We start from the raw sequence: 25,911 nt of genomic DNA, 5'->3' as shown, positions 1-25,911 counted from the left end.
ATCTTTTCAACATCACTATCCCAAAATATCGGATAGCTTTCTCAAAAGCACGACTCAACGCACTTTTCTCTTCGGTGCTTTTGGGACGTTACGCTGGGTACCCATATCTGGAAAGATTGTGCCCCTGTAATTGCAATGAGGTCGAAACAACTCTCCACATCGTTTTGCGGTGCCCTAATTACAACGACTTGAGGGCAAGATTAATCTCTCCAATTCTTGGGTCCTTGGCGGGCAGGCCGGAGGATGAGCAGATTGCCTTCCTCCTGTCTGATGCTCATTCTGATGTTTCATTTAAGATTGCCCGTTTCTGTTATGTTGCTCAGTTGGAAAGGAGGGAAATTGAGAGTGTAAATCTTGCTTATGAGTTTTAACAATATGTGCAATAGTTGGTGTTAGGAATTTTGTGTAAGAGGTGATGGGTTTGTTTTTATGATTTTGTTTTTGTTTGTATTAAGCTGGTCGGATGACCGTGAATAAAGTACTACTACTACTACTTTGTATGAGCAACTCAGTTGTGGAATTTCTTGCCCAGGGAACTTCACATTCTCTCTCTCTGCTCCATTAGGAGGCTAGCGAACCCAAATTCCTTTTTGTACTTATTTGCCATCTTGGCACCCTATCGGACAGTCAGTCAGTCAGTTAGTCAGTCAGTCTGTCTTAGAAACAATGGTCACATTAAAACCAGTGGAGAGTTTTGAGCATGTGTGTGTGTAGAAAATTTCATTTGTTCTGAAGAAGAAAATGTTGTTTGAGAGTCATCCTCTGACAAGACAGGAGCTACAAAGGAGAGCGACTGTGACTCAGTGGCAGAGCATCTGCTTGGTTAGCAGAAGGTTCCAGGTTCAATCCCTGGCATCTCCAACTAAAAAGGGACCAGGCAAGTAGGTGTGAAAAACCTCAGCTCGGGATCCTGGAGAGCCGCTGCCAGTCTGAGTACAAAATACTGACTTTGATGGACCGAGGGTCTGATTCAATATAAGGCAGCTTCATATGTTCAATATGTACACAAAAATGGCATAGAAATGTTTGTTTAGGATTGTTGTTCATGATGTCATTTTGTTATTTCCTTGTCAACCATTTTATTGTGAATCAACCAATCAAGCTGAGAAATGAGTAGAACTATTCAACAGTTGATTCAGCCACTGCTGTTTCCCCCTCCAACTCTTCTGCCCTAGTTGCTAACCAGTGAACTCAGCATGTAATTTCAAAGACAATAGTGTTGTACAGAGGAAACGAATTCAGTTCCTCTCTCTTTGCATGCCTTGAGACCAATTGCTTTTCTTAGTATAATTTTTGCCACGGGGTTACTACCAGTGTTCCCTCTAAGCTGAGTTAGTGTGAGCTAGCTCACAGTTTTTTAGCCTCCAGCTCACACACTTTTGTCTTAGCTCAGGAAAAACGGTCCCAGAGCACACTAACTTATGGAGTAGCCAAATTGCTTGTTCACAGCTTTAATGCCAGTAGCTCACAAAGCAGAATTTTTGCTCCTAAGACACCACAACTTAGAGGGAGCATTGGTTACTACCAGGGATTTTTTTGTAGCCGGAACTCCTTTGCCTGTTAGGCCACACCTCCCTGATGTAGCCAATCCTCCAAGAGCTTACAGGGTTCTTAGTACAGGGTTTATTGTAAGCTGTTAAAGGATTGGCTACATCAGAGCTGTTTGGCCTAATATGCAAAGGAGTTCCTGCTACGAAAAAAGCCCTGTTTATTATGAAGATACAATGACTTGCACCTTGTTTGCAACTCTGAGGGTGAACTAGACCTGATGGTTCCCAAGTCCTGAAATGGTGGATGCTGCTGCCCTAAAGAGGTCCTGCTGTCCTGACTTGGTGGAACGCTCTGCCAGAAGACATCAGGGCCCTGTGGGATCTTTTACAGTTTCACAGGGCCTGTAAGGCAGAGGTGTTCCATCAAGCCTTTGTATAAGGACAGTGATGGTTGCCATGCTGGCACCTTTTCTCCCTGCCCCCAATGTAACAACTGGGAATCTGAACAATAGCACTTTAAATGAGATGCCATTGGGATTTATAATTTCTTTTTAATGTAACTGGTTTTATTGATGTAAATGTATGTATTTTATTCTCGTGTTGTGCATCACTCAGAGCCCAACACTAGCTGGGATGGGGCGATCCATTAATTTGAAATGATGATGATGATTTAAAGTGATTTAGAAATCCTGATTAGGCCCACAACACACCATGTGCCCTCGTAATATTTAAAACTATCTTTAAAATGGAGGCAGCACCTACAGGTTTGACCTTTGTGCGCTATGTTTATTTTTACCCCGAGTTCCTTGGAAGAAAGGGTGTGATAAAAATGAAATGCTGAAGTCAGGGATGGAGAGAAAAGAAAGTATAAAATTAATGTACATCTCTCTTCAAACCATTTCATTCTCCTTTCAGATCGAAGAATGTCAAATGAAGGAGAAACTGGAACAATGAATTCAACATCCTGGACAGAGTTTGTTCTCCTGGGGTTTCTGAGCCAAACAAAAATAGCCACCTTTGCTTTTGCTGCAATCTTCCTTATGTTTGTTATTGCTTTACTGGGAAATAGTCTCCTCCTGCTGGTAATTCAACTAGACACAGCTCTTCAGACCCCAATGTACTTTTTCCTCAGTCAGCTGTCCTTCATGGATATGTGCCAAGTCCTTGTTATTGTCCCTCAAACCACGGTAGGCTTTGTAATGCAGAAAAAAACAATCACACTTTTCCAGTGTGCTGCCCAGGTATTTTTCACGCTGAACATAGGCACAGCAGAATGTCTCCTTCTAGCTGTCATGTCTTATGATCGATACGTGGCCATCTGCAGACCCCTGCAATATCCAGTTCTCATGAGGAAGACCATCTGTTTATTCATGTCAGCAGGTGCCTGGGTTACATCTTTCCCATATGCCTTCATAAAAGCTGTTTATTTACTACTTCTGTCCTACTGCAGATCAAACACAATGAACCATTTCTTCTGTGAATTCCCAGTTGTTGTCAAGTTGTCATGTTCAGATGCATCCTTCTTTGAAAAGGTATCCCTATTCTTTGGTGGCAATTTATTCCTCCTCTTTCCATTTTCAGTCATTGTGGCCTCCTATATATCCATACTTTCACAGATCATGAAAGCACAGCACTGGGCTGAAAGAAGCCACAAAGCACTGGCTACCTGCTTGCCTCATCTATGTGTGGTAACCATCTTCTATGGGTCAGGTATACTGAGACACCTAAAACCATTACCTTTTTACCCAGAAGAACAAGTGCAGTTTTTTTCTGCATTTTGTACAATTGCCACATCCACAGTGAATCCTTTCATATATAGCCTGAGGAACCGGGATGTGTTATTGGCGTTAGGAAAGCTGTTTAGGAAACTGAAGGTATCAAAATGATTTCAGAGAAGTATATGCTACTTGTGTTATCTAAGGCTCCACCTCTTTTTGAACAGGGGCCATCTTACCATTCTAGTAAATGCTTTTACAACCTGATTTTATAAGACTTGCTGATTTCTCTTGATGCTCTAGTTCAGGGGTGTCAAACATGTGGCTGGGGGCCAAATTAGGTCCTCTGTTGGTAGCAGATAAAATCTGATACCTGTGATTGTTTCTAATTGTTAACTATCCATGATGATTCATATCATGACAAAAGAGATAACATTCAGTCACTACAAACAATCTGTCATCCAATATAGTCAATGGACCTCTTCATGTATCTACAAAACAATACTCCGCAGACTCAGAGGAAGGCAGACACTTGTTTCTTCGCTACTAAAAACGCTAAGTTGTCTTCAGTCTTCTAACTTTTATCTTGCCTTGATAGAAGGAATTGTTTTAAAATAGTCTTATCACCTCACTTTTAATTTTTGGTGCAGCTGTTTCGTCTTTCTCAAGTTCTGGCTGTTTAATCAGTTAATAAGCTTCTGCTTTCGCTTTCTGACTCAGAAGCTGCTGCAGCTAACGAACTACAGCTGATGTTTTATAAAGTTTTACAAAGTCTTATGTTGTCCCTCAAAGACAGGTTTTTTTTAGAGTCTCTTAATTTGAACTGTGAATCTAACTGAAGGTTAAAATTAAGTGAAGAAATAGATAAAATGCAGCCCCACAAACGGAGGAGGGAGGGTGATGAATCTGTACTTCCTGATTCTAAACAAACTAAGATTGAGGACTTTATCCCCACAGCTACCCTAGAATCAGCAGATGCCTTCCAAAAACATAAGAACATAAAAACATAAGAGAAGCCATGTTGGATCAGGCCAATGGCCCATCCAGTCCAACACTCTGTGTCACACAGTGGCCAAAAATTTTATATATACGCACACTGTGGCTAATAGCCACTGATGGACCTCTGCTCCATATTTTTATCTATTATTGATTGTCTGGCGGAGCGTTATGTTGGAGAGCTGTATACATGTGTATAATAAACCTTGTAAATAGTTTAAGAAGCACAGTGTGAGTTGGCTGTGTTGAACTATTCCTCATTGAGTGAACCGGCAGAGGCAGACACAGGCAGTTCACAAATCTGCTAACTTCTACACCGACAGGGTTATGGGCCCAGTCTACCCAGTTTGCCCAGTCTGCCCAGTTTGGAACCGTCTGCGGTGCTCGGTGAGTTGGCCTTCTGTGAAGTGTTGAGCCAGAGTGGATGTCTGCTGAGTGGATGTCTGCTAAAATAAAAGAATTACTGAAGGAGGATAGGGAAATGGCTGAGAAGCTGAATGCATTTTTTGCCTCCGTCTTCACTCTGGAAAATGAGAACTTTTTGCCCACCCCTGAACCACTAATGTTGGAAGGGGTGTTGAAAGACCTGAGTCAGATTGAGGTGACAAAAGAGGAGGTCCTACAACTAATAGACATATTAAAAACTAATAAGTCACCGGGTCCGGATGGCATACATCCGAGAGTTCTGAAAGAACTCAAAATTGAACTTGTGGATCTTCTAACAAAAATCTGTAATCTTTCATTGAAATCTGCCTCCGTTGCGGGGTGACATGATAGAGGTTTACAAGATAATGCATGGGATGGAGAAAGTAGAGAAAGAAATACTTTTCTCCCTTTCTCACAATACAAGAACTCGTGGGCATTCCATGAAATTGCTGAGCAGAAAGGTTAAAACGGATAAAAGGAAGTACTTCTTCACCCAAAGGGTGATTAACATGTGGAATTCACTGCCACAGGAGGTGGTGGCGGTCACAAGCATAGCCACCTTCAAGAGGAGGTTAGATAAAAATATTAGCCACAGTGTGTGTGTGTGTGTGTGTGTGTGTATGTGTATATATATATTTGGCCGCTGTGTGACACAGAATGTTGGACTGGATGGGCCATTGGCCTGATCTAACATGGCTTCTCTTATGTTCTTATGTGGTTGGTGTGCAGGAGTGAAGACTAGCTCGGAGATGCTTGGAACAGCGGTGCCGAAGGTTTGAATCATGGCTCTAATTGCAACAGCTCAGATAGCGGGAAAGCTCACCTCCACTAATTACAGTGTGTGGGCTCTCCACCTGGAGCATTATCTCAAACATGAAGGTTTGTGGAATGTGGTCAAGTCGCCTCTGGACCAGCTGGGTAAGGAGGACACCATCAAGGACAGGAAGGCACTAGCAACTATAGTCCTGAGCGTGGGAGATGATCAACTGATCCACCTAACCGGTAAGTGCACATTGAAGGCTGCTTGGGACTCTCTGAGAGCGGTTTATGTGCAAGCAACAGCCGGTTCACTTATTGCACTTACCCGGCGGCTTTATAGAACTGTAATAAAGCCGGGGGAGTCTGTTAGAGCACATCTAAATGCCCTAGCTCTGTGATGCAATGAGTTGGCTGAGAGAGGAAAAACTGTGTTGGAGGAAGATAAGGTTTATCTTATCCTGAGCTCACTGTTGGCAGAGTACAATATGCTAGTTACTGCTTTGGAGACGGTGGAGGCCAGCAAATTAACATTGGAATATATTACCGGATGTTTACTGGATGAGGAGCGTCAATTGCAAGTCTGGTTTATCAGCTTGGCAGCATACCAGACTGGGGGAGTCTGCGAAGCACGAGGGCAGCAGGGAAGCGTCAGCCGGGAATCGACTGTGCCAGCTCTGGAGAACAACAAAACCCCTTCTCTGGACCACCTGAGAGTTTTTGGCACAAAGGTTTGGGTGAATATTCCCTTGAATCAGAGAAGGAAGGGGGGCAATAGATCAATGAAGCTTGTGTTTCTTGGTTATCAGGCAGGCATGAAAGCCTACAGATTTGCAAATAAGCTTCAGTAGGTCTGCCAATTTCTGTGAGAATGTGAGTTGGAACCAGATACACGCTAATGATGTGCCTGAACAGATAGCTTTACCTATGACAGAGGGAGGTGTAAGCACTACAATAAAACAGGAGATGAGATCTCTAAGTGTGTCTGAAAGTGTGTCTGAGGATGTGCAGAGTGCTGAACCTAGGCGGTCAGCTCAGAGTACTAAAGGGATACCACCAGAGAGATATGGGTATCAAAATAACTGTGTAAATCATGTTTTCATTAAAGAGCCACAGAGCTATGAGGCACTCTTATCTCTACCTAAGACTGATAGAGTTGCTTGGCAGCAAGCCATACAGAAAGAATGTGACTCATTAACTGGGAGAAAGGATTGTGCAATTCAAGTTGAATGGTTATATCAACTGTTATTGGATCTTGAAATGACATGTAAACTACCAGTGTGTATAAACTGTGATAACACTGCGGATATGCAATTGACTGATGCACAGGGGATAAGGCCAAGGAGTAGACATATCAATATCAGATACCAAAATGTAAAAGATGCTATAAACAGAGGTTTGATAACGTTGCAGGAGTGCACGTCTAAAACAAATGTTGCAAGTATGTTTACTAAGACCATAACTGTGGACCAATCAACTATTATTGATTGTCTGGCGGAGCGTTATGTTGGAGAGCTGTATATATGTGTATAATAAACCTTGTAAATCGTTGAAGAAGCACAGTGTGAGTTGGCTGTGTTGAACTATTCCTCATCGAGTGAACTGGCAGAGGCAGACACAGGCAGTTCACAAATCTGCTAACTTCTACACCGACATCCTCACCTCCACAGACATTGAGTCTGAATCACCTCAAGCATGACCTTGATAGTCAAGCTATTGTAGATTTGAGGTCATTTAGTTTTTATCATCAACAACCCAAGCAAACAACCCAAGACACATGGCAGCTGATTCAGCAACCTTATTCAGTTTGCTTGACTGTTTGTAAATTCAGAGTGCTCCTGTCATGCAAGACCCCTATCCTGGTCAGGAGACACTTACATAATTTATTTGACTCCCAAACTGGAATTGTGGACTTAAGATCGGTAGAATTGCTACATAGCCAGTTTCCAACTCAAAGGGTTCTTTTATCATTTAACAGTTCAACCTTACTTAACTTAATTTTTAAGAAAAAAACTTACCTAAAGTCAAAAGTAATTTTTCCTACACAGGTCTTTCACAATGCAAATATTGTGCCACTCATTCCTGTGGGCACAACTGGGAATTTTTCATTTAGTCCCAATGTCATCCATAAGAAGCTGCCACTGTTTTGTGAGACCCAACTCATGGATATCGATCCTTCGGATCAAGAAGCTATTGATCAAGAGTTTCAGAAACTCTTTAGTGGGCTCCCTATATCTGAAAAGGCAGCGGTAATTGATAGACTGGAAACAATGGCAGCCTGCCTGCGAAGGATCATTTCGGATGTTACGAGCCCCTGAGAGGATCATTCATCTTTCAACTCAAGCTGAGATACATACTACTATCTTGGGGACTAATAATTCCCCCCCCCCACAGCGAGGGGTTTAAAGAAACTCAGCAAAACCTGCAAGAAACAATCTCCAACCTTCAAAGTGGTTCAGTCAATGGCTGTGTATTCCATGATATGAACAACTCTCTTGACCAACTTTCTGTAGCAAACTGACTTTCAATTACTCCTCCTCCAACTACATTAAAAATAATTTCCTGGAACATTGCAGGATGGAGGAGTAAGGCTAATGGCATGGATTTTCTTAGTTATTTAAAAAGTGTTGATATACTTTTGCAGGAAACATGGTCTCACAATGTGATCTAATTAGAAGGATTCAGTTCCTTCTGTCTCCCAGCCTACAGAGACAAACCTAAAGGTCATTTTCAAGTTGGGTTGTCTATTTTCATTTCCTTATCATTAAACTGTAGAGTTACTATGTTACCATCGGATACTTATTCAGAACAAGCTGTCAAACTTGATTTTGAAAGCTCCATTTTGATTATTGTCAATCTATATGTGTTCCCTGCCCTAGATAGCCATGCCCTTTCACAACATTGGGAACATTTGAACAGAGATTTCCCTCTGCTGAAATTATTCTGGCCAGGGATTTTAATGTGGGAGTAGGCAGGGACCACCTGATATTTTTCAGAGCTCTTGAAGTCAACCAGAATGACACCCTCCCCCTCTTTTTTCCTCAGAGAGATTATCTAAAGACTGCTACATAAATTCGGCTGGCCTACATCTCACTAAATTTTGCCTTTAGTTCAATAGAGTATGGCTGAATGAACTTACCTGTTTCCCTAAAGCCAATGAATTCATTTTTGTTTCTATAATAGGATGTAGCATAATTGATTACTTTCTAGTGTCTCCTGTCTTGGAATCTTGCGTTTTGAACTTTGAGATTGGGGATTTTGTTATTAGTGACCACCTGCCTCTGATCCTAACAGAACCAGCCTTTTTGCTGCCCCTTTCCAGCCACCAGTTTCTCTGATCTCTGAACCAGAAATCTTACCTAAAATTGTATGAAACGACCATTCTATGCAGGTGGCATCTCAACTACTTCAACTCAGATCTTTTTCTGATCTTGGAGTCTCTATAATTGATAGCGTGGATCCCACACCAAAGATCTCAGCTTACAATACTCTGATTTCCCATTTTTCTCAGTCACTCAGTATAAAATTTAATCATTCCACAAAGAAGAGCAATAGCGGCATTAACTCTTGGTTCACTGAAGATTGCAGAGTATTAAAAACTCAATTACATGTTATCTGTAGCCAATTCCGAATCTCTAACAACCCCTCTTTTCTTTTAAAGTACTTCCAGGTAAAAAACAGCTAAGGGAGAGTATGACAAAGAAAAAATTAGAATATTTGCACCATCAGTGGGATCAACTATATCAAGCCACTATTCTAAACAATTCTATGAAGTTCTGGGTTATAACCTCAGGGTCTGAATGTGTGGGGCTTCTCCCCATGTCTGTGATTCCATCATGTGCATGGTTTCAATATTTCTCTGACTTGTTTCAGCAAAACCAAGATTGTACCATTAAGCCATGTAATTTTTATGATAAGGACTTACCAGCTTGGCCACCTGTGACACCAGATGAAGTAATAGAATTAATCAACCAACTGAAAACTGGGAAAGCTCCCGGTCCTGACTTGATTCCCCCAGAGCTCTTAAAGTTAGATCCAGAATGGTGGTCTGTCCCTCTTGCTTTCCTTTTTATCATAATTAATCAAACGGGCCTTATTCCTGATGCTTGGCGAAATGCAGTTGTAGTCCCAATCTACAAGAAAGGTGACTGTACAATTCCTTCTAATTACAGGCCAATCAGCCTTCTTTCCATTATAGGCAAACTATATGCTAAGCATCTATTAACTAAATTAACTTCTTGGATGTCCCAGCAAAGGGTCTTAGGCCCTGAACAAATTGGGTTTAGTAAGGGTAAATCTACTGTAGATCATTGTATCACTCTAGCACACCTGGTTGACAAATATACTACCCCTGGGAATTCCAACTTTATGCAGCTTTTTTGGACCTTAAAGGGGTATTTGACTCTGTAGATAAAGAATGACTATGGATTAAACTTCATCAACTGGGCATTGATAAGAGACTTCTCAAACTAATCATAACTCTACATTCCTCCACCACTTGCCAAATCAAAACTTCAACTACTGGAGAACTGACACCTAAAATTCCCTTCAATAAAAGAGTTAAACATGGATGCATACTTGCTCCTTTTTTATTCAATCTATTTCGCAATTATTTGGCTCCTGTACAAACAGAAGTAGACTGCCACCCCCCAAAATTGGACTCTACGTGTGTACCCATCTTGCTATACGCGGATGACACAGTGCTCCTTTCTCGTACGAGGGTAGGGCTTAGACAACTGTTGAGTAGATGTCTCATTTTTTTTTCAAGAAAACAAATTGCATCTGAATTGCGAAAAATCTAAGATTCTGGTTTTTGCTAAGTCTTGTAAAATCCACAAATGGCTATTCAATGGGAAAGAAATAGAACATGTCAGGCATTTTAAATACCTAGGTCTCCATTTTAGTTACAATATGTTCTGGTCATGTCGCCATAAATCTGCAGTCAACTTAGCAGCCATTACTGCATCAGCCATTTCCCGTGTTTCTTTAATAGAAGCAACCGGTTTGTTCCAGTGGCTTTAAAAATTTATAAGGCCAAAGTAATCCCACAGTTATTGTATGGCATTCCAACTTGGATTAGTGCCTTTGAGTCTGAATTGAAAGAGTTCAGTCCAAATTTGCTAGGAAAATCATGGGCCTACCATGCTGTGTCTCATATGCCACTCTTTGCCTAGAAACAGGCCTCAATATGATAGAAACTAGAGCATGGCTTATATCAAATATTGACTATGTGTGCACTATTCCGCCAGCTGTGGGAGTTATTTATATCAAATGCTGTCTGAATCCTCTTTGTCCAAATGGATTTCCTGCATAGAGAGGAAAATAATCACCTCAGGTTTGTCTATGGATTCTCTTTACATGCTTCCTCTTACAAATGCATACTATGTAATTAAAAGCAGAATTTTAGATAATGAATTACAAAAACTGAGTGCTGTGAACAAATCTTGCTCCCCTCTGAATTTTGGAATTTCCCCAACTATTGGTCATCTGCCTTCTTATTTATCAACTCTCCATGTTCCAAAATTGCGTAGAGCATTTACCCTTGCTAGATGCAATACAATCCCATCAGCAGTTACCTATGGTAGATATGAAAAAATCCCACTTTCATTAAGACTATGTATATGTAATTTAAAACAAGTTGACTTATAGTCTCATATTCTTCTTTATTGTCCCCTATATGATAAATCTGCCTTCGGTTTCTAGATCCAATTCTGTTCAATATGACAGGCTGCTCAGACGTTGTAAAGATTTGCCGTCTTCTGAATGATTTGTCATCTGAAGTAATTGAAAGGGTTGCTTTATTCTTGAGTCAGATAATCAAGGATCAATTGTCCAATGTATAGCTGCATATGACTGTTATATTATTTCTGTAGCTGTTTATTTGTTTGTTTATTATCTGACATATGCCAATAAAAGCTTTTGATTAATTGATACAAAGCAATTATATATGAGGCTATCACATTCAGCTGTTTCTTATAACAGGCAGTAAATTACTATAAAGAACTATAAAATACAGAATCTGCCATCAGCTTCTTATAACAGCTAGCAACTCAGTCATCACTACATTTTAAAACTAACATAATAAATATCAATTCACTCTTAGTTCCAGAAAAAGATTTTTTTAAAAAACTTCACAGTGTGTAAATTCATTGAATTAAGTCCATCTTTGACTGCATCATTCCTAATCCTTATGGGTAGATCTGCCTTTCCTGGTATACGCAAATAATTGTTGTTAGTCCAACTTAGTTACTGATTTTTCTGTCCTTACAGACTTTGTCAAGGATGCATTTAGTGGTTATTCATGAGTCATTTATTGCACTTTATAAGAAGCAGTTGACTTAGTCTATAGTTATTTGCTTTGAATTTCAATTGCTAGGTGGTTGACTGTTCATATAGTTCAGAGATCCCCTTTGGCCGCACAGCACAGAGCACAAGTGGTGTCCCCAAAGCTATGGATGTGGAATTCCCCCCTAGGAAACTTGCACTAGGACTTGTTCCGGATGGAGAGCTCTTCTGCCCCTGGGGCTTCTCACCATTTTCACACAAGTTGCCACAGAGCTGTGAGTTGGCGCACAGCTCTCCTGGGGCAGGCAGAAACTACTTCTAAGGATCCTGCTTGCAGTGGGAGGGCGGCACACCAACTCGCAGCTCTGCGGCAGCTTGTGCTAAAATGGAGAAAAGTGCTGGGAATAAAAGGGCTCTCCACCCAGAACAAGCCTAGTGCAAAATTTGTTTCAGTTGGCTTCCTTACTAATGTCACTCAAAACACACAACTGTAATGTTTCACCAAGATCATGGGCTTAGGCCGAAGTCAGACGCACATAAACTGACGAGATGGGCATGGATGAAAGCCAGATGCATGTCGGATTTTATGCAGTTGTCCAAACATCAGCATCTGGCAATGGTCGTTGGCTCGTTCATGTCCCGAACTGCCACAACTGAGACGCGGACTTTTTTGATAGTACATTAAATCCGGAATAAGAATGCTTCTGACGACTCCCGCGCGTACTTTCTATGTTTGAATGCTCCATTGTAGCCGACTCGTCGCAAGCGCACATCCGCTTCCCTGCGAGAGCCCACTCCAAATGATATCATTGAGCCAGCAATTGTTGACTCAGCCTTCCATCCTTCCAAGGTTGGTAAAATGAGTACCCAGCTTGCTGGGGGGGGGCGAGTGTAATGACTGGGGAAAGCAATGGCAAACCACCCCATAAAAGGTCTGCCTCGAAAACTTTGTGAAAGCAGCGTCACCCCAGAGTCGAAAACGACTGGTGCTTGCACAGGGGACCTTTCCTAAATGGGGGGGGGGGGCAGATCACAGCGGGGTGTTTAAATGGGGGGGAAGATCCCGCATCTTTGCTATCTCCCTGCCAGGTGGAGAGACAGCAAAGAGAGTTGCTGTGCGCCCCCCCCATTTAAACACCACAGCAGCGTGTTTTAATGGGAGGGGGGAAGATCCGGCACCTTTGCTATCTCCCCGCCAGGCGGAGAGACAGCAAAGAGAGTTGCCGTGTGCCCCCCCCATTTAAACACCACGGCAGGATGTTTTAATGGGGGGGGGGGAGGAAGATCCCACACCTTTGCTATCTCCCCGCCAGGCGGAGAGATAGCAAAGAGAACTCCTAGGCTTCCCTTTCCTTTCTGGGTGTTTAAATGGGGGGGGGGGGCAGATCACCCACCTTTTCTGGCACCTTTTTAAAAAAAAAGCCAAGCACGATATCCCATGGTACTGTGCTTGCGTGAGTGTGAAATGCCATCTCAAAAAATGAGTTTTGGTTGAGCACTCTGATCGACCAGCGACGGGACCCACATGGGATAGAATGGTAGCTTGGCTGTTGTCTGATCGGGAAATTGGTTGTGTGAATTATAATAGAGGCGCGTTGCAGATGGATTTAATGGTGAGTGTGACCTCACCCTTAGTTACCTATTAACAGCTGTGTTAACTGTGGATTTCTTTCCCTTTGGGGTGTTCTTTAGCTGTTCTTTAATTTTGTGATTGTTATATATTTTTGTATAATTTTATACATAAACCTCCTTGTGGATATGTTATTTTTAAAAACTGGGCTATAAACATTACATTTCCTCAAAAGGAAGGCAACCCTAAATATAAGATGTCCACCCTAAAAGTATAACTTGTACACAAATATAAGATGACTCCTCTCTTTTTTTTGATAGCATATCTGGAAAAAAACCTAGTCTTACATTTGCATAAATTCAGTAAATAAAATTAAAATGTGTAAACTGCCCCCTGCAAGTCTCCCTTCATACTTAAAATATCTTGCTGTTCCTAGTAACTGCTGCACATTTATGCTAGGCAGATAATACTTTGCCTACAGCTGATTTGAAGGGGCAATTTGCTAATACTCCATTCTCTGGACTCCTCTGTTGTTGTCCCTCTGGCATGATTGAACCCATGGATCATGTTTTCTTATTCTGTGACCTATGGTCATCATTATGAGAACTTCGGATTTCCCCAGGGCTTTTTTGTAGCAGGAACTCCTTTGCATATTAGGCCACACACCCCTGATGTAGCCAATCCTCCAAGATCTTATAGGGCTCTTAGTACAGGGTCTACTTTAAGCTCCAGGAGGATTGGCTACGTCAGGGGTGTATGGCCTAATATGCAAAGGAGTTCTGAAAGTCAAATTGCCTCAATAATGAGTTTTTGGGGAGAATTTTAGCTAGGTGGCAAGATGGCAAAAACAGTATGGAATCGATAACCTATGTATACTGGAGTCAGAGTTCCCAGGTGCATTCAAGAGTCAATAATGAGAATTATATTTAAACTGAATGGTATTTATTAAGGAAGTTCAAGCACACAAGAAAACCCAAGAATTCAACCTACTATACAGAGTTAGGAAAACGGGAAGGAAAGATAATAGAAACATTTGCATGAATGAGAGTTCGCTGGTGGGTATCCAGTGTTCCCTCTAAGCTGAATTAATGGGAGCTAGCTCACAGTTTTTTAGCCTTCGGTTCACACATTCTCGTCTTAGCTCAGGAAAAATGGCCCCAGAGCAAACTAATTTATGCAGTATATAATGCCAATAGACCATGAAGGAGAATTTTTGCTCACAAGACTCCATAGCTTGGAAGCAATATTGACTGTACCTCTCCAAGGATCAGAAGAAGATCTGGCAGTGATGAGGAAGGGAAAGGAAAGGGATGTGTGCAATGACCAGCGTTATCTGCAATAACGGGCCCAAACTAATCAGGCTTGGGAATGGCTCTTTCAGCAAGGTTGGAGGTCTGAAAGAGACATACAGAATGGCAGAAGGCTCTGCCTTAAAAAGTCAAATTTATAACCTGAGGCAGGATCCCATGACAGGATTATCTGCCTGGTTAAAAGCTTCCCAGGAAATATAAAAATAACTTGGAGTACCAGTGATGGTCCTCTGGGCTGAGAAACAAATAATGATTATGGGTGATTTGGAGTCTAATTGTATTTGAAGATGACACCTCATGGATTGGAGAATAAAGGTCTGAGAAAGACAGAAGATGGGTGACATGATCTGGTTGATGGTGCAGTAATTTATCCAATGATGTTCTATTGACTGAAGTGATGGTTTGTATAGGTGACAGGAAGATTCTCTTTGTTGGTAGGTAAGCGTTGCAACAGTCCCATTATTAACAGCTGGGTATACATATCTGCATAATCAAAGACTCTGGAATGCAGGACATGTCGAGAGAGCAGTTTCAGCATGGCAGCTGCAGACAGGAAGACAGAGGCCTTTTAGAAAACCTCAGATTCATGGCTTCTCACATACTTTCTGCTTGTCTATTTCTGCAGAGACATGACTGCAGTCGTCTACAATAGAGCTAGGTAGCTGTGAGAAGAAGCACTATTCAGTGTCCTTGTAACAGCATCTTCCCTTAGCATAATAGTTCATCTAAGAGGTGCTTAGCTGGTCCTAGCACCTTTACAATCCATGAGGGCTGAAGTTCCAAAGTGGCATGGGCATGCCAACTAATTTTCCATTAGTTGGGGAAGTGCCAGTTGCCTACTGATGGCCTAGCATGAATTCCAGTACTTGTATAGTCCATAGGCTAAAAGGGGGGTGTTGTAGGGGAAAACCATAGTTGGCTTTTCACATTCCTGCTACAAAAAAATCCCTGGATTTCCTCCATTTTGAGCAACTACCAACTTGCCATTGAACTGAAGATAGTTTCCTCTTGTTGGCTTATTGCTGCAGCTATGTGATCTCTGGCCCAATTCTTGACTATTATAATTTCCTTGAGACATTGTCATTCTGTAATTGTACTTGTACAGCAATTATATTGTATGACTCAAGATTTCTGGTCAAGGGAGCTTATTGTTATGCAGCAGGTATGGAGATGGAACCAGTGTACTGGAGAAATGTGTTCCACATAAACCACCTCCACCCCCGTTATCTGGCAGGAAAAAAAAAGGAATTGCCATACGAAAAATCAATTGAACAACAAAATGATATCAAACTTTGAAAGGTGACAACTTAAAACTTCTGTAGCTGCATCTTAATTAAAGTCTTGGTGCAAAATTCCCTTGAGATGGCAAAAGCTGAGAATTTGTCATTGGAGATTTAAAAAACTGGGTAATGAAAGTGCTGCTCCTGATTTGGATGGAACTAAATGAAAAGCACTTTTTGTATTCTTCTACAAATGGTAGCTTAATAAAGATCTCAGTGTCACTTAGAAAATGTAATTTAGAATGTACTTAAGTTAGATTATAAATTAAGAGGTAACTTAGAAAATGTCACTGTTAAGATACATCATTTTATGGAGTCAGTGACTGTCTACTGGAGATGAGCAGTGAAGTGCCCAAATTTGCAGATGACATGAAATCACTCAGGGTGGTGAAAACCAAGACCAACTGTGAAGAGCTCCAGGAAGATCTCCATAAATTGGGTGAGTAGGCAACAATGTGGCAGATGAAGCTAAATTTTGGCAAGTGTATGGTGATGACACTGGAATAAAAATCCCAATTTCCATTATATGCTAATGGGGGTCTGAACTTGCTGAGTGAGAGGGAAAGATACATGAAAGATACATATATTTTTCTAAGGCAATTTCCTGCAAAATATTAATATTTATGCTGAAGTGCTATCATTTCCATTTTGAAAAATTGAAAACATTTTAAGAGCAGAAATCATGGAAAGTACTAAGATCAATATTCTTATGCACTAAAATATTTAAAATAATTAACTCTAATTTTTTTTACTTCAGACCATTTGAAATAATAGTACATAAGAACATAAGAAAAACCCTGATGGATTGGAACTAGTCCGGCAATCTGTCTCACACAATGGTCAATCAATTCCTCTGGAAGACCAACAACAAGGCATAGAGTGTAAACATTTTTGACAGAATCAAAATAGATCATTTGAGAAACCTACAAAAAAATAAAACCAGAACACTAAAACTTTTCCTCTGAGCACTTGCACATTTTTTTTAAAAAAAAATCTAGAACGATTTTTTCTGTCTGCTTATATAAATATATGCAATAGACTCAAGTGTGATTCTTAAGTGATTCTTAAATTCTGAAGCAAAATTTAGCTAGAATCCTGAAAGATGTGGGTTCAAATTAATGCTTATCCATGAAGCTCACTGTGTGATTTTGGGCTACCATATACTTTAATCCTAATCTACCTGACAGGGGTATTGTGAGGATAAACTGGAGGAGAGTACCATGCTAAGGGTGAGACAAAAAAAAATGATAGTTTTATAGAAGACATATCTTCTTTGTAATGTGATGTCCTGTAATGTTACTTGATTTTTCATGCACAATTTTTTTTTTACTGAAGGGCAGGCAGACCAATGAACAAACAAACGCATAGATTTACTTTAAAGGGTATATTTTGTTCTTATTTTATTAGATCTTGCAGAAGTATTCAATATTTTCATATTCATGATAATAAAAACATCTGTTCACTGGATTTAAGGAATACACATTTAGAAACATAATAAAAACATCTGTTCATTGGATTTAAGGAATACACAATTAGAGACAATGCTATTGTCATTCACCTGCTATTGCCATTTGACATTTGAAATCACCTTTATAAAATTTGTATCACTGGGACCTCATGTTACATTTTACGGCACGCATGGCCTAGCCCAACAAAGTAAGATTTATGTCAGCTCTGGCCCTCGTAACAAATGAGTTCGACACCTCTGATCTAATCCATCTTTCAATACCACTGTTGAGTATTTTATAATGGAGTTTTAAAAAGTATTTGTTATTAAAATAAGGTTATTTTAGTGACAGAATCATAAGCCAGTGGGTTGAAGTACTTAATATCAACCCACTTTCAAGGGCTCCACCCCACCACCCTGTTCTCTGCCATTTGGGCCTCAAGGTCCTTGCAAGGGCAGCATGTTGGATGTTGCCCTATTGTTGCTGGTTAAGAACAGTTCAAGCTTCAGGGTCCCAAAATGTAGTTCCACCACTGACCAGAGTATTTGTTTGTGAAACTTGCCTCAAAGGTGTCCTATTCTGCAATGGTGACTTTCTTACTTCAGTTCTAGGAGGGCCTGAGACTATATCTGGACAGTAGAAGGGGACCGATAGCAGAACTACCCTGAGGTGTGAGAACTCACACTTCAGCTTTTATTGGTTGTTTGTCCTGCTTGGCCAGCACTCCATATAAGATTCCTGCCCTGGTTTGGCAGTTTGGATTTGAAGTCTTTTGACAGGAACATAGGTAGCTATAGAAACTGCTGAAAACTGTGGAGTTTCTGGCAATTCCAAGAGCTACCTGATGTTCGTTCTTTCTTTCTTTCTTTCTTTCTTTCTTTCTTTCTTTCTTTCTTTCTTTCTTTCTTTCTTTCTTTCTTTCTTTCTTTCTTTCTTTCTTTCTTTCTTTCTTTCTTTCTTTCTTTCTTGAAGTGATTTGATGTCACAATCAGCATTGTGTGTGTGTGTTTTTTTAAGTTCTCCCACAAACCCTCAAAGTGGCAGTGGGCAATGGAAGAAGGGGGTTGGGGATCCCTTGTTCCACTGGGGGAATAAGAACATAAGAGAAGCCATGTTGGATCAGGTCAATGTCCCATCCAGTCCAACACTCTGTATCACACAGTGGCCAATATATATATATATATATATATATATATATATATATATATATATATATATATATATATATATATATATATATATATATATATACCGTGGCTAATAGCCACTGATGGACCTCTGCTCCATATTTTTATCCAATCCCCTCTTAAAGCTGGCTATGCTTGTAGCCGCCACCACCTCCTGTGGCAGTGAATTCCACATGTTAATCACCTTTTGGGTGAATCTTATGCTTGCAACCTGCAGCATAGCTTCTAGGCTGCATGAGCAGAGTTTGCTTCCCTGGATGGGAAAAGTCAGGGGGCGCCTATTTCGGTGCGCAGAGAAAAAGGCGGGATCCGATAGTCTAACCATCAGATCTGCGCTCCTCGTCGGCTCCTTTGTCTTGACAGATGATTGTTTTTGGTTGGACGTCAGAGGTTGTTGTGGCAGTCAACTGGGCAGCGGCGGGTGAAGCGTTGGCTGGAGCATCGGCGTCGGCTGGAGCGTCAGCTGCAGTGCTGCGGGCTGGCGGCGGCATCGGAGGCGGTGGAGGACGTGGCGTTGTCCTTCTTGTTGGCTGAGTCTGCCTAGGGTTTGGGGTCTGCTGGGGCAGGGGTTGTGGAGTCCAGGGGTTGGTCTTTCCCCTTTTATTTTTTTGGGGTGAGGGCCTGTGGGGCAACCTGGGTGTTTTATTACTGCCCTTGAGGTTGGCAGGTGGCCATATTGGAGAGCCTCCCTCTCCCTTCTGGGGACATTGGTGTGCAGCAGAGGCCTTTTCTGGCCATTTTGAGTTCCCTTTCTTGTTCCAGGGGGAAGCCATTTTAGAGTGGAGCTGCAGGAGGCCATTTTGTGGTCTCGTGCTTGCTATTTAGATGGCTGGTGGAAAAGGGTCGGGAAAGCCCAAAGGAAAACAGCCAGTGCCTAAGGCGCCCAAGGCTCCTGCGAAAAGGCCACCACCACCGTTATCCTCTTCTGATGAGGAGGGTGATATGGTGGTTGATTCCAATATTGCTTGTAGATTGAGAGCATTGGAACAGGCAGCGGGCATTCTTTCTCCAGGTGAGGAGGAAGGTGTGAGGCAATCTAAGAAGGGTAAGCAGGCGAGTATTCTCACCAGGCTGTCTATTCTTGAGGGCAGGTCTGGTGGAGTCGTGCCTGGCAGGGACGCTGGCCTTTGCAGTCCGGATGTGGGTTTGATGGCGGCAGCTGGAGCATCGGGGGCTGGTTTGCCATTGGTTCCTGCTGGATTCGGAGGTAGGTCGGGTGATAATTTACAGGTGGGGCCTGGGCAGTTTTGGCCATGGGGAGCATGGGGGCCTGCTTCAGCGGCCGGGCAGGGCGCTTCCATGTCAAGCGCGGGGGCGGCTGCCTCCTCTACATTGGGTGCATTTCAGAATTGGACTTGGCCATGTGGGGCCTTCTTCGGCAGGGGCACCTGCCTCCTCTGCGTTGGGTGAGCTTCAGAATTGGGCTTGGCCATGTGGGCAAGGCGTTCCTAGTGTGTACCCAGGCGCAGGGCATCCTGGCATGGCTGGTTCCTTTATGGGGGCACCCTCAACATATGGGATGGTGCCTTTTGCTGCTTTGCCATTTGGGGAGGTTGCCTTGCCGCTGGGGGACCACTTGCTTCCCGCTACTAAGGAAAAAATATTAAAAGGGGGGTACGTGGATATTTTTTCTCTTCTCTTTCGGGAGGTTGAGAAAAAAGACAAGGAAGAATTAGATGAGAAAGAGAAGGAAAAATTGAAAAAAAACGGAAGGTGGACAGGACCTGGGCTAATTGGCTTCCTGGGTTCTGTATTTATGCCGGGGTGATTGCGAGGGTGCAACCATGGCGGGCAGCATTCCTGTTCCAGTATTTGGACATAATTTATAAAGGCTATACGGCCTTTAGTGGACCAGCCTGGTTACAACATGACCAGGAATTTAGGATGAGGGCTGCCCTGTATCCGTCCCTTCAGTGGGATCGGATCCATCAGCAGCTTTGGCTGCAGGTTATGCCCCCGGCTAGGCCTAATCTGGGTGATCGCTCTGATAGTGGTCACTTGGTGAGTAGGTCATCCACATCCGCTGCTGGTTCATCAGGCTCTCCCCACAGTGCAGCGGGGCAGGCGGTTCAACCCCGCATGCTCTGCTGGGAATCTGGATCCCTTGGGGTATGTAATAGGAAGGCGTGCCAGTTCAAGCACGAGTGCCCCATGTGTGGTGGTTCCCACTCATTTGACAACTGCCCTAGAACCCGTGGGCATAAAAATACAAAAAAGCCTGGCGGGAGCGGAGGAGCCTTTCCAGCTAAGAAAGGGGCCCAGCCCGATAAGGGTGGGACCTCTTGAGCAGTGGCTGTCACGGTACCCTCGAAGGGTTGATAGTTTGTATTTGTTAGAAGGTTTTAAAGTTGGGTTTAGGATCCCTTTTCAGGGTCCTCGAGTTCTGTTTATGTCAGGAAACCTTAAGTCACATCATTAATTCCCTTTCATCCAAATCTGGCCGGGTTATGAGATTGGTGAGGGCCTTCACTCTGCGCTGTTTGCGGCTTAACATTTTGTTTTTAGCCAAGCATGTTCCTGGGGTGAGTAATGGGGTGGCTGATGCTCTATCTCATAAACAGATGGAGAGGTTTCGTCAGCTGGCCCCAGATGCTGACAGAGAGCCGGTGCCAATGCCCCAGGAGCTATGGCTGATTAGAGAGCCGAGGCCTGCAGAGCGATAGGTCTAGCCATTGCGCCCAGCACCAGGAAGTTTTAAGAATGGGCTGTGTTGCAGTTTGAAGATTTTAGGGCTGAGGTAGGGTATTGCAAGATTTGGCCCCTCCCGGTGTTTTGCTGCGTCTGTCTGCATTGGCTTTTGTCAGTAAGGCGCTGGGTTATAGGGAAGAAACAGCTGACTTTCATATTCAAAAGATGCTGGAGGGGTGGGCCAGAGGGTCCGGTCCCAGGGTTGATACGCGGAATCCTGTGTCTCCTTCGATTCTGCGGAGTTTGAAGAGGGTTTGGGACGTGGTGTGTGCTTTGTCATTTGAAGCATGTTTGTTTCATGCTGCGTCTTTGTTAGCTTTTGGGGGGGCTCTTAGAGTAAGTGAGCTGGTGGCTCAGTCTAGAAACGATATTTCTGGTAAGACTCTGTTGTTAAGGGATCTGTAGCTATTTGTGGGTAAGGCAGTCATCACTGTCTGTTGCTCTAAGATGGATCAGTTGCAGAAGGGTACGGTGCTCGAGTTGGGTAGTTGTTCAGAGCTTGAGCTGTGTCCAGTTACTGCGTTGGCTGCTTATTTGGCAGTTAGGGGGCCCATGGAGGGGGTTTTGTTTATACATTCGAATGGTTGCCCGTTGACGAAGCATCAGTTTTGGGCAGTAACGTCACGGGCTTTGGGTGAGTTGGGGTTGTCTGGGGTGCGGTTTGGGACCCACTCCTTTAGAATTGGGGCAGCCTCAACAGCGACTGTCATGGGGTATCCTTCCACCTCCATGCAGAGATTGGGCAGGTGGCGTTCATCAGTTTATAAGGCCTACGTGCGACCTTTTATTAGGCCGTGAGTGACTTGGTGGCTGTTTATTGTTGGTTCTGTTCTTGTTTAACTGTTTTTCTCTTTAGATGCTGTTGTTCCTGGCCAAAGCAGCCGAGTTCTCGTATACGGCCATAGCCACATGTTTTGGGCCGCTCATCGGGCACGGAGAACTGCAGTTGGCTCTCAGCTGGGACTCAGCCAATATGTGTGTATGGAATGGTGGGGGCGCCGGGGCCTGCTGCCTTTGTTGTTTAAAGATTGTGTGGGTCCTCCTCCTCAGGTTTTATTGTTCACCTGGGAGGTAACCATCTGGGACTCTTAAAGGGCAAGGCCTTAGTTTGGCAGGCCCGAGATGATTTCCAGCACATTCGGGAGCGATAGCCTGGGACCACCATAATTTGGTCAGCCATGCTGCCCCGCCTGGTGTGGCGTTGTGCTTGGGAACCTGCACCTATAGAAAGGGCCCGGTATAAGGCTAATAAGGAGATCAGAAAGGTGCTGGAAAAGGGGTTGGGCCACTATTTGCCCCACCTGAGATTTCGTTGAAATTTCCTGACTTCTACAGAGGGGATGGGGTCCATCTCTCTGAAAAGGGTAATATGCTTTTCCTGAGAGATTTGCGGTAAGGGTTGCGGGTGACTTTGGGCCTCCTGGTGGGCGCTAAGCCCTAAGTAGAGATTTGGCCTTGGTAGTGGCAGGTTTTGGGGGTTTAGGGCACTATGCAGCTAGGGGAGGACTGTGAAGCATCCCCCTTTTGGGGAATTTGGGGTCTGGCATGATCAACCTTGGGGTTTGAAGACCCGGGTTTGGAGAATGCAGACTGTCCGGGAGGCTCGGCTAGAGGATGCCTTTCTGTCGAGAAGTGCGTCTGGGTTTGGGCCCATTGTTGTGTGCCTCCCTGCTGGGCCTGCCTGGAGGGAGCTGAGTAACACTCAGCTCCGGCTGGGGGGCTGGGTCTCTCGCCCATTAATGGCGGGGGAGCAGTCGCGGTGACCCCTAGCCCTGGCTAGGCCGCTGGTGGGGTACCCTTGCTGTTTATTAAAATATTGAATAAAGTGGCCCAATTTTATACCAGTACTCTGTGTCTGACTCTTTATTCCGTCCTTGGGGAGCAATCTTATGCTTGCAGCCTGCAGCGTAGCTGCTAGTCTGCATGAGCAGAGTTTGCTTCCCTGGATGGGAAGAGTCAGGGGGTGCCTGTTTCGGCGCGCAGAGAAAAAGGCGGGATCTGACAGTCTAACCGTCAGATCTGCGCTTCTTGTCGTCTCCTTCATCTTGGCAGACGATTGGCCCTCTGGCCCACCCTGCATATTATTTGGGCAATTGCTGGTTGCCTCCTTGGAGGAGCCGGGTAGGAATTTTTTACACCTTGGCTGATTGGCAGTGGCTGGGGTGCATTTTTTGCCTACCCTACATAGCAATGCAGTGGATTGAGGATTTGGCTATCGGGAGGCACTGTTAAATAGGCGGTCACTTTAGTGGCAGGTTTTTGGGGTTTAGGGCACTATGCGGCTAGGGGAGGACTGTGAAGCATCCCCCTTTTGGGGAATTTGGGGTCTGGTATTATCAACCTTGGGGTTTGAAGATCCAGGTTTGGAGAATGCAGACTGTCTGGGAGGCTCGGATAGAGGGTGCCTTTCTGTCGAGACATGCGTCTGGGTTTGGGCCCTCTATTGTGTGCCTCCCTGCTGGGCCTGCCTGGAGGAAGCTAAGTAACACTCAGCTCCGGCTGGGGGGCTGGGTCTCTCACCCATTAATGGCAGGGGAGTGGTCGCGGTGACCCCTAGCCCTGGCCAGGCCGCTGGTGGGGTACCCTTGCTGTTTATTAGAATATTGAATAAAGTGGCCCAATTTTATACCAGTACTCTGTGTCTGACTCTTTATTCCGTCGTTGGGGAGCAAGAAGTACTTCCTTTTATCTGTTTTAACCTGACTGCTCAGCAAGTTCATTGAATGCCCATGAGTTCTTGTATTGTGAGAAAGGGAGAAAAGTACTTCTTTCTCTACTTTCTCCATTCCATGCATAATCTTGTAAACCTCTATCATGTCATCCCGCAGTCGACGTTTCTCCAAGCTAAAGAGCCCCAAGTGTTCTAAGCTTTTTTCATAGGGAAAATGGAAAGAGATGATATGAAAGACTTCTACCCAAAGCCCTGGCCATCTGCCAGCTTGAGTAGATGATACTAAATTTGATGGACCAAAGGTCAGTATAATGCAACTTCATGTATGGATAAGATTTGAGTCCCAGCAATTCTGTTCATGTTCAGATATATCAGACTGCATATATGTGGCTGAAACTTTATTATGATAAACAGCAAAGATTTATGTGAGGATTTTTTTTAAAAAACTTAAACTCTACTTTTCACAGATCATATTAATATTGTATTTTATTCAAATTTTGTCATATCGTTTAATGACTGGTTCCATTATCTTGTTTTTAAGTGAAATGCTGGCAAAGAATGTCACAAAGGGAGAGAAGAATACATCATCTTGGACAGAATTTGTTCTTGCTGGTCTTCTGTATCATAAGGCACCCACCATGTTTCTTGGAATGAATCTCATAATGTTTCCAGTTGCTTTGATTTCAAATAGTCTCCTTCTTATCCTAATTAAAATGGACTCTGGACTGAAGACACCAATGTACTTTTTCCTTAGCCAGTTAGCCTTCATGGACCTCTGCCAGGTTCTCTCGATTATTCCCCAAACCATGCTAAATTTTGTAACGCAGAAATACAACATTTCACTGTATGCATGTGTCACACAGATTTTCATCATACTGACCTTGGGAGGAGCAGAATGCCTCATTTTGGCTACCATGTCATATGACAGATATGTGGCCATCTGCAGACCTTTGCAATATCCATTCCTCATGAGGAGAAGAATATGCTACATCATGTCAGTGGGTGTCTGGTTCTGGTCTTGTGTACAGGCTTTGACATGTTCCCTTTATGTGCTTCCTCTTCCCTACTGCAAGTCCAATGTGATTAAACACAACATGTGCGATTACCCAGCCCTTGTTCAGTTGTCCTGCTCTGACAATTCTGCATTTGAAAAAACAATATACATTGGGGATTTCCTGGTGTTCCTCATCCCGGTTTCAGTCATCCTTGCTTCCTACATAGCCATCCTCCTGCAAGTCTTAGGACCTCATTCCTCTAAGAGAAGCCACAAGGCCTTGGGTACCTGCCTGTCCCACTTGTGTGTGGTGGGGCTTTTCTATGGAGCATCCATGTTGACATACATGACACCTGTATCCTCCTATTCAGCGCAAAAGTCCATGACTAATACCGTGTTTTATACTATTGTTCCTGCCACAATGAACCCTTTCATATACAGTCTGAGAAACCGGGATGTGTCAGCAGCACTAAGAAAACTTTTTGCACAATATGCATTGCATTAATGTTTTGGGCAGGCACGGAAAACAAAGGAAGTTGGTTTTGTGTAATCTCTGAGCTTGTCACAGGGCTAATTACGAGAGAAATCAACTTATGATAACAGAAGCAAAGTTTAATTTTCATTACATAACAGGCAAATGTTTTGGATTCTTAGAAATAAAGTCATTTGAGGCACTTTAGGAGAGTTCCTGAGAATTCAAATGCCAGGGAGACATGATAGACAGATACTGTAAAATTTGATGTGGGCTCAGTATAACCCAACTGGAGAGTGTTTTGAGGAATCTCCCAGAAGGGTTCCCTAAACTTGGTTTGTGGAAGGTTCCTGTTCAAAAATGCTTTCCCAGATGCCTCTGCAAGGGAGCAGTGGGGCATCTAGTGGTATATTTGCTCTAGATGGGCCTTCAGAGGTAACTGTCTTGTATAGTAACCCAGCATAGACTTAAGTTTACATTATTTTTCTTAGATCTGTAACTTTTAGGCATTAGGAGTGAGACAAAAATTCAAAGCCTAGTATGATGCCAGTAACCGCCAAGAACACTAAAGATTTGTGAGGAGTGACATATATGCTAGAAAATATTAACTCATAGATAAGTAC

At 43.2% G+C, this 25,911-nt stretch overlaps 1 protein-coding gene across 1 annotated transcript; it reads left to right on the top strand.

Moving 5' to 3' along the window:
- Positions 1–24,729: 24,729 nt before the first annotated feature.
- Positions 24,730–25,321, top strand: LOC132571988 (olfactory receptor 2T5-like). Its single transcript, XM_060238780.1, has one exon. It carries the CDS (start codon positions 24,737–24,739, stop codon positions 25,319–25,321), a length of 585 nt encoding a protein of 194 aa, XP_060094763.1. The 5' UTR covers positions 24,730–24,736.
- The last annotated feature ends 590 nt before the right edge of the window (positions 25,322–25,911 follow it).

Source organism: Heteronotia binoei, chromosome 5, assembly GCF_032191835.1.
Source record: "Heteronotia binoei isolate CCM8104 ecotype False Entrance Well chromosome 5, APGP_CSIRO_Hbin_v1, whole genome shotgun sequence".
In the NCBI taxonomy this organism is placed as follows: Eukaryota; Metazoa; Chordata; class Lepidosauria; order Squamata; family Gekkonidae; genus Heteronotia; species Heteronotia binoei.
The sequence above is the reverse complement of the archived record's forward strand: the minus strand, read 5'-3'. Positions and strand labels throughout refer to the sequence as shown.